The sequence below is a fragment of the Nelusetta ayraudi genome, unplaced genomic scaffold (assembly GCF_046127955.1).
Source record: "Nelusetta ayraudi isolate G7.1 ecotype Tasmania unplaced genomic scaffold, CSIRO-AGI_Nayr_v1 ptg000265l, whole genome shotgun sequence".
Classification (NCBI taxonomy): Eukaryota; Metazoa; Chordata; class Actinopteri; order Tetraodontiformes; family Monacanthidae; genus Nelusetta; species Nelusetta ayraudi.
The window spans coordinates 20,001-28,794 of record NW_027466314.1 but is presented as its reverse complement, the minus strand read 5'-3'; the positions used below and the strand labels follow the sequence as shown (position 1 = coordinate 28,794).

At 49.9% G+C, this 8,794-nt stretch overlaps 1 protein-coding gene across 1 annotated transcript; it reads right to left on the bottom strand.

Moving 5' to 3' along the window:
• Window positions 1-1,599: 1,599 nt before the first annotated feature.
• On the bottom strand, window positions 1,600-5,143 carry tshz3b (teashirt zinc finger homeobox 3b). Its single transcript, XM_076017156.1, has one exon. It carries the CDS (start codon window positions 5,000-5,002, stop codon window positions 1,604-1,606), a length of 3,399 nt encoding a protein of 1,132 aa, XP_075873271.1. The 5' UTR covers window positions 5,003-5,143; the 3' UTR covers window positions 1,600-1,603.
• Window positions 5,144-8,794: the final 3,651 nt, after the last annotated feature.

The window sequence follows — 8,794 nt, the reverse complement described above, 5'->3', positions numbered from 1 at the left end:
ACGGAATGCATTACACTGTCTGTGCTGTTTACATGCCAATATTTTACACATAAGGATTTTTTTTTTCATGTCTCTACACTGGCAGCTGTCAGTTACCTAGTAAATGAACTGCCAAAAATGTAGCAGAACTTGTCACTCAGGAGGTTAGCGTAACCATGGTTACCTTTCATATCCAAAAAAGATAAAGCTGCAGTGTGAAATCATGGCAAGAGTAATTCGACGGAGAGGAGGAAAAAAAACAACAAAAAAAAAACCAAAAAAAAAAAAAACAGACAAATCAAAAAGGCATTCAACAATATGAAACAACCAAGAGTGCTTATAAATAACAGTTTACATGTGAAATATCTTCATAAAGTAACATCTTTTTTTGTACAACCTTCAGGTTCTTTTTAAATGTTCACACAGTGGCACGTATAGAGTAGTGTCAGGTAAAAAGAGTCTTTAACCCTTTGAGCACGAGTTGGGGCTGAAAAGACTCACTGCTGTCTTCACTTTTCCTTCCTCTCCTTTTCCCCGTGTCCTTTAATTAAATAACACATTTATAAAACTATTGTGCAAAACCTTTTTCATTTTATGTCTACAGACACTGTGGACCAGCAGATAGTCATAATCGTTTGTTTTAGTTTTTTTTGTTTTTTTTTAAATTAAAAAATATAGAAATAATGCATAATTTAGAGAGGAATTAATTAATATGTTTTTATGTACATATTTTACACAAACCTGAATGAATACAGGTCCCTGATCAACCAAGGAACATAATGTCATTTTTTTTCCCTCTGTTCATATGCTATAATGCGTTTGTCATGTTTTCTCTTACACAAATATGAAGCCCAAACAGTAAACCATTACGTAAATAGAGGATACTTAAAAATAAGATGCTTTTATGCCAGATATTGGACTTGACATTGTCCGAAGATGGAAGCAATTACAGACAGGATGCGGACAATGCACATCCAGTTCTCACCGATGTCTAAGTATTTCCCCTATCCCAAATCTTGAGTGAGTCATTTTTGGATCTTGGGAGCAGAAGTGCTTTTGACGTACTCAGAGGGTTAAAATGTAAATTCGGAATCTGGCAGGACGAAAAAAAAAAAAGAAAGAAAAAAAAGAAAAGAAACAAAAAGAAGGAAAAAACAAGAACACAACATTAGAGAAAGTGCACCAGATTTAGTAATAAAATGTCCAACCAAACTGTTTCATTTATGCATGCAGCTTATCACGCGCTGGTGATGCCAAAATAGAAAGGACCTTAATTCCATTTAAACAACTTTCAAAATACACACCACTTCATCTTAGAAACTTTTTTTTTTAAACCTTCATATATCCTTTCCATGACAACAGACTCATTCTGCACATTTTGAAGAAAAAGTCACTATTTTTGTCCGATGCTTAGGCTGCAGAGAAAGAGAGGGAAGAGAGAATAACTGCTACAACACAAAAATTTAAAACCATGTGCCAAAACTATAAGCAGTAGTTGCATGTCGCCTTTGTGCAGCTCCATCTTGTTCATAACATGTTACTGTCTTTGAAGGACATGTCCGTGAAGATGCTGAGGAGAAGGTGAGCCGTTAGAAAATAATCCAGCGCTGTCCATCCAACGGTGCTACTGTTTGTCCAGCTCGCACACAAACATGAGATGGTCCTCGGGGGACTTTCCGTGAGTCTTGCTCAGGTGGAGCTTGACCGCGTGCTTGCTCGCAAAAGTCCGGCTGCAGAGCTTGCACTGGTACACAGCCACGCTGTCCTCGTCGTTGTCGGGGGACGGCGACAAGGACTCGGCTGAGGGCAGGGAGTTGGTGAGGGACGGGGGCAGGGAGAGAGGTAAAGAGGGCGGCAGGGAGGAAGGTAAATGGTGGCCGGATGAATGGAGATTGGAAAGCAGTTTTTCCGATTGTCCTTTGGTGTGGCACTGCTGATGGTGTTTGTGAGATAACTGGCTGAGCAGCTGCTCCCCGGAGAGCTTGGACAGGTCTCGCAGACGGAATCCCAAGTGGGACTCTAAGTGGCTGACGTAAGTGGACGGCGAACGGATCTGAGAGGCGCAGTCGCCGCAGAAGAACACCGGGTGACCCGAATCCAGGTTTTTCAAAAACTTGGTGCCACCAGTTCTTCTGAGCTGGTACTTGACGTTGGCCAGCCAGTGGGATATAGTAGTCATTGACAGGCCAGTAAAACGGGAGATGTGCATTCTCTCCTGCGGGCTCAAATCAGACATCATGTACTTTCCGTCACTCGTTTGCCTCAGACTGGAGGCGAACTGAGCTTGCAGGATGAGGAGGTGCTGGGGGTTCCAGTTGGACTGGCGACCCTTGCGCTTCTGGGCCGGCGAAATGTCTTCGGTCTCATCGTGTGTGATGCCTTCGATGTCGGAGCGCTCCGAGAGGCTGGTCGGGGTGGAGGACTTGGAAACGGCCTGGCTCTCTGTTAAGTTTCTTAGCATGTCTGAGATGTCGGACAGTGCGTTTTCTCTCAGCGGGGAGGAGGCCATAAAGGAAGCTACTGCCGCAGAGGCTTTGGTCATGGTCAGAGTAGCGGAGGGGGAAATTGAGGACGGGGTGGAGATGGCGGAGGAGAGGGCCGTTGAAGCCAAAGAGCCGCTATTGCTGTTCTTGTCAGCGTGCTTGCCTTTGGTGAGATCTATGGGTTGGTCATTGTTTATGTGCTGCTGGTAAAAGTAGCGGTCCAAGTGGTCGTTGCTGGGCTTTTTGGTTTGTGCTGGTGGGGTGGACGCGGCCACTGCTGCCTTCTCGGCCAGGCTGTTGCTCATCTTAAAGAGCATGCTCATGGGGTCAAGGGAGGGCAGAGCAGGCTTGGCAGCCTTGCCCAGGTGGACGTTCATCACCGACTGCAGTGCGCTAAGAGGGTTGACAAAGGGTTGCTCTGGAGGAGGGTGGTCCGTGATGATGGCCGTGCTGCCACACAGGGCCGAGGGCCGCGGAGACGCCACCGCAGCGGACTCCACTCCGTTCTCCACGGCCTCTTTCTTCAAAACCTCTCCGTTCGTAACCTTGTGGCCGGCTACGCCCCCGCCGCCGCCGACCACCTTGTCTGCTCCGCTCGAGTTCTCCGCGCCTCCGCTCTTGTTTTCCTTGGCGGACTCTTCCCTTGCGGGGTCCCCGGCCTCGCTGTGGCAGGGCGAGGGCGTGGTGCGTCTGTGTGGAGATCCTTTCACGAGGCCGCTCGGGTCTCGCATTTTTTCCTCGACCTTGGCCACCTTCTCTGTCACTTTCTTCACGAGTTCTTCCATGGCGTGGAAATTGTTTTTGGGCAGTGGTGAGGTCTGGCAGTTGGACGGGGAGATCAGTGGCTGATTCTTACTGGTAGGGGAGAGAATGTCAACTCCAGGGAACATGTACTTCAGAGGGGAGCTCTTCCCGGAGTTGCCAAGAGACAGCTTCATTATGTTGGGGAGCTGGTAGGCGGCGTGAATACTGGGATACCCACCCCAACTTGGAGCACCATTTTGGGCTTTATTGATGGCTGAGGTCACTGTGTTCTCCAAAGACTTTAGGATATCAAGACCTCCTTTTGGGCTTTTGTCCAGATCCTCCTCAGTCAGATAAGAGTATTTTGAAGAAATATCAAATTTCTCTTCGGGTTCTTCTTCACTTCCTGCCTTTTTGTCCTTGTTGAGATCATTGCCATTGTTGATGTGGGACTCTTTAGTGCATTCCTCCTCTTTTTCCTCCTTCTTTACCTCGACAACGATGCCAGATGGCGATATGCTGGTTGGAGGAGGCACCGGAGCCGGCGGAGGTGAAAAAGTCGTTGCAGCCAAAGGAACGGACTGGAACTTTTCTTCAGCTGTTGAGCTAGATATGGGGAATGGAGCAGGTGCCTCTACAACTGGTTTACCCTTTTTAATAGCTGAGTTTGTGACTTTAATAAAGTGTCCTGTCACCATCATGTGTGCAGTGAGCTCTTGCAGCGTGTCGTGAGAGCTGCCACATTCCATGCATTTGAGGATTTGGGACTTCCTCGATTCAAACTGCCAGGCGTAGCTGGCGCCGTTCTGGTGTCCGTAGCGGTTGTTCGGAGTTATGTAGGGGTTGGCTACCTTCTGGAGTATATCATTGGAGTCACTGAGGGGGGTGGGCTTAGGTGTGGGGCCTCCATTAGAGTCAGGGGAACTCGGGATGTCTAGGTCAACCGGAAGTCTCTTTCGCGAGGAAGAGATAATCTTAGCTGCCACTGGCGTAACCGGCTCCTTCAGAGGCACTTTCTGGTAGTGTTTTGTCTTGATCATATGGACACTGAGGTCCTGAAGGGATTCAAAGGAGTGCCCGCAGTACATGCACTTCAGAACCTTCTGTGCATCCTCCTTTCCCTCCATCTCTAGCAGGGAGCGCTTCCTAGGTTTTGACCACCGCTTGGTCCCCTCGCTGTCAGTCTCGTGGTTGTCATCACGGTAGTGGCCGGTCTCATTCATGTGCACTGTCAGTTCCACCAGCGTGTCGTAGGCGGCGCTGCAGTCCTTGCAACGAAACTTGCTGGCGCCGGTAAATATGGAGCCGTACAGTTTGGAGCTCTGCCTGTACAGCTGGACCGTACTAAACAAATGTGGTTCAGTTGATGCAGCTGTGACAGCCCCTGAGGGGTGCTGAACCAGGCCCAGACGATGATGGTGGTTCTGTGAGGCCTGCTGGAGGGTTTTAGCTATAGCTGTCTGGTGCCAATCATACCCTCCACTGCCACAGCTACTGCTACTGCTGCTGCTACTGCTGCTGCTATGGCTGCGAGGGGGCTTTTCTGCAGGCTGCTGGCTCAGGTTGAGATTCAGTGCGGACCAGTAGGAGTTGGTCAGAAAAGAGGTGTAAATGGCCTTCATCTTTTCCAAGCTGTCAGCCACAGACCCCGTTGTTGCTAGCATGGCCTCGTCGCCACTCGACGGAACTGCAGCCGCGACAGGAGTGGGCATGGAAGAGGAAGACAGGGCGACGGAGTGGTCCTTTGAAAGGAGGTCGTCGTCATTTTTTAGCGACAAGCTCTCAAAGTCAGACATTCTGTCGCTGGACTCACTCAGGTGAGATTCACTGTCCAGCTCCTGACCGGAAAAGTCGGCAGGATTAGGGGAGTCATGGAAGCCAGTGGATCCTGGCCTTTCCTTGAGAAGGAAGTCCTTGTCCTGACACAGGAACTTGGCAGCAGGCTCCTCCCCTTCCTGAGCCGAGTCCTCTCCATCCAGGTCCTCATCCAGGAGGGCTGCTTCCTTCTCATCTTCAGGGACGTATGCTGAAACAGAAAACAGGAATCCCGTCAGAACCACACATACATCATATCGAAAGCTACAGATTGGTATTTTTTTTTATGACGGAGAGAACAGACAGACAGGCAATATAGTGACGCTCAAACATTCTCCACAGGAAGCAGAGCGGCCATCTGAAGTATTTACCACTCTAAAATGTTGCGGTAATTATTTCCTAACCTCGTCTCCTTTAAATGTTGGCATGGTTTTATATATATATTTTGTTTCTAACTCAACCCGGTGGCCAACCCCTCCCACTCTGCCTCTGTTTTCTGCTCTTTGTTCTGTACTGCAGGCAGCCACAGAGCGAGAGGGGGAGAGACAGAGGATGGAAGGAGAGAGAGAGAGAGATGAGGGGGTCGAGGTGGAGGACAGAAAGAGATGGAGAGAGGGAGAGGTGGAGAGGAGAGGGAGCGGGGGGTGGGGGGGGTGTCTCTTCAAACACAAGTTGCCACCTTATTCTTCTCAAGGGGCAACAGCTTGAAATTAAAACTAAATTTGAAATTAATGAAGCACATTCTGGCGGTGGCATTCGTTTCTGAAGTAATAAATTACTTGTATCAACCTCGGAGACAGCGGTTCCTGTCTGTCAATTAATATGTCTTGCGCTTCTTCTGCAGACTCTAATGCATTCCCTAACAGACACACTCGCCATTTAAATTAAGCATGCATTTTCACTCATTACACTGCTCAGCCCCTCGCATCCTCGTAAATAAAAATGAGCGCGTGTACGTTTGCCGGCAACAAATCTCCCCCCTGCAAAACCCATTTGCTTCAATTACCAAAGATTAGAAAAAAAAAAGTTTGGAGTTATTATTTACAGTTTAGCTTTGGGGAGCGGGCCCGAGGCTTTCAATTTATATTCAAATCCCTCTAGTTTATGTATAATACAATGGAATTCATGCGCAGGAAATTTATAGATCAAGATAAATCACGGTCTGGCCGTTTTGTACACCTATGGATGTTTTTCCCTTTGTTATTAAGTCCATAAAAATGATGAAATGACACCTCATAACAAATTCATGCTGATGCGTGGTAATTGAAGCCGGGTTTCCACGTACAAACAGAGGCACGCAGAGGAGCACAAACCTCTTGTTTTTTCCTTTTCTCTCTCTCTCTCTCATTCTGTCTATCTCTCTCTCTCTCTCACACACACTCTCTCGCTCTCTCTCTCTCTCTCTCTCTCACTCTCTCACACACACTCTCTCGCTCTCTCTCTCTCTCTCTCTCTCACTCTGTCTATCTCTCTCTCTCTCTCACACTCTCTCGCTCTCTCTCACTCTCTCTCTCTCTCACTCACTCTCTCTCACTCTCTCTCTCACTCTCACTCTCTCTCACTCTCATTCTCTCTCTCTCTCTCTCTCACTCTCTCTCTCTCTCTCTCTCTCACTCTCTCTCACTTTTTTTATTTTTACAAGCCCGCCGGCCGAGGAGACGGACGTGTGCGAGAACATCAGTTGCCTTGTGCCTTGCATTCCTGTCTGCAGCAGGCCATCACTCATCAGGGCCTGGTATGTACACAAAGCAAGTCGGTCAGTGCGATGGGTGTGGCCGGCCGAGCTCAGCCGACAGTCAATTGGTGGTTTTATCGCGCCCGGCAGGGAAAGAGCCAGCGGATAAACAGACGAGCACGGGGACAGAAAAGAGGTGCGATGCGATAAAGCAGGAGGAAGAAAAACAAAAACAAACAAACTCTGATTCTTCGTCCTGTGGCGTCTGGCATGAGAGAAATCCTGGCTGCTTCCAATTCGGCCGTATCGCGGAGCACATTTCAGCTGTTCCTGACTGAGTGCTGCACTGTGTGTGTGTGTGTGTGTGTGTGTGTGTGTGTGTGTGTGTGTGTGTGTGTGTGTGTGTGCGCGCGTGCACGTGGAGTCGCGGAGAGGAGGCTCCGTCATTGTCAGGCCTTTGTTCGCCACGGGCGATTATACAACACCGCCGTGGGGACAGACATATGCGCGGAGACGCAGAGCGCCCGGGAGAACCACCGCACGTCTCCCAGTCAATCTGCTGTGCCTGCACCTCCCCCCCTCCCCCGAAAAAAACAAAAAAAAAAATGCAGGCGCACTTGTGGCCTAAGCAGCGCGCTGCCCCGTCGGACGTGCAGAGAAGTCGGCTGCAGCCAAAAAAAGAAGAGAAGGAAAATCTGTTTTCAACTACTCCAACACATTAGCTCAGGCTGATTTGGAAGCTGCTGCGAGTCGTTCAAAACATTTGCGGCATTTGTCATCTCTTTCTCTCTCTCTCTCTCTCGCTCTCTCTCTCTCTCTCTCTCTCTCTCACTCTCTCTTTTCTTGGAACGAGGGTCCTCATTTAAAACCTTAATTATCCATTTTAGCAGCATTCTTCTCGCCGCTTCACGCACACCCAAACATACCTCCGCTCCCTCTCTCTCTGAGACTCCCCCCCCCACCCCCCCTCCGCCGACTCTCATTCGCCTGCCCGCCCGCACATACGTGCAGCCGAGCGGGCCCGCATGTACGTGCCATCTGTTCTGAATCAGCCAAAACGACAGCTGTTTAAGAGAACAATCCTCTGGCTGGAGGAGCAGCAGCAGCCGGCCGCGGCTCATCAAGGCCAAACATCAATGCGAAATCTCCTTTTAAGCGCAACGCGCGCGCGCCCGCGCCCGCGCGCATTCCGATTCAAATGAGCTGCCTTTGTGCGATAAGGGGGCCGCATTGTGCATATAGGTTGCCGCTCTTGCCTGTGTACCTGCGAGCGTGTGATACGTGTCGACGCCGCCGTGCGGAGGCTCGGGTGGTGGCGGGGGGGGGGGCATAATGCGTGTCAGCGAGACGGGCCCGCGCTGAATAAAGCCCCGGACGTGTGGGCTACATCCACCTACGTGGGCGCGCGAATGAAGCGCGCCACTGATTTGTGGACTTGTTGAGGCAGAGAGGCTGCGGAAACGCTGCTGCAGGTTCAGCCACCACCAAAGCGCGCTCGACCTTCTGTTGTTGTTTGACTCGGCGTCTGTTTTCAGAAAAAAAAAAAATGCATCATATCAGAGGGAGGGTGAATTGTTACCACCCCCCAAAAAAAAAAAGTTTTCAGGCCCCCTAACGCCATCGAAAGTCTCCAGTTGCTCTGTCCTGCACGTGCCCGGTACCGTCCAAGTCCAAACTGGACTATGCATCTTGCCTCACATTAGTTCAGTTGTGCATCAGACTAAACAACTAAAGACGGTCCCTCGTCATGCCAACGGCTGCAGGAGCAGCACAGACGGATAAATAAATGAATATTGTGGAGGAGCGAGAGGCAAAGTGAAGGAGGGCAGAGAGGAAGAGGCAGGGAGCGGGGGGGGGGCAGGGCTTGGAGAGGAGTCAAGACTAGACTGAGGCCACACACACACACACACACACACACACACACACACACGTGCACACGCACACAAACATGCAGAGATGATCCCCAAGGCCACTGGCTCGGGTCCAGGCGACGAGTTTCACAGCACTGCTGCAGCGCCGGACACTGAGATAAATACTGAGAGAGTCGTCCACAAGTGCACGCACACACACACACACACACACACACACAAGTACGCAA

Bases quoted from the DNA above. Each gene is read 5' to 3' on its own strand.
- tshz3b (XM_076017156.1), bottom strand. From the start codon at position 5,002: ATGTCTGACTTTGAGAGCTTGTCGCTAAAAAATGACGACGACCTCCTT.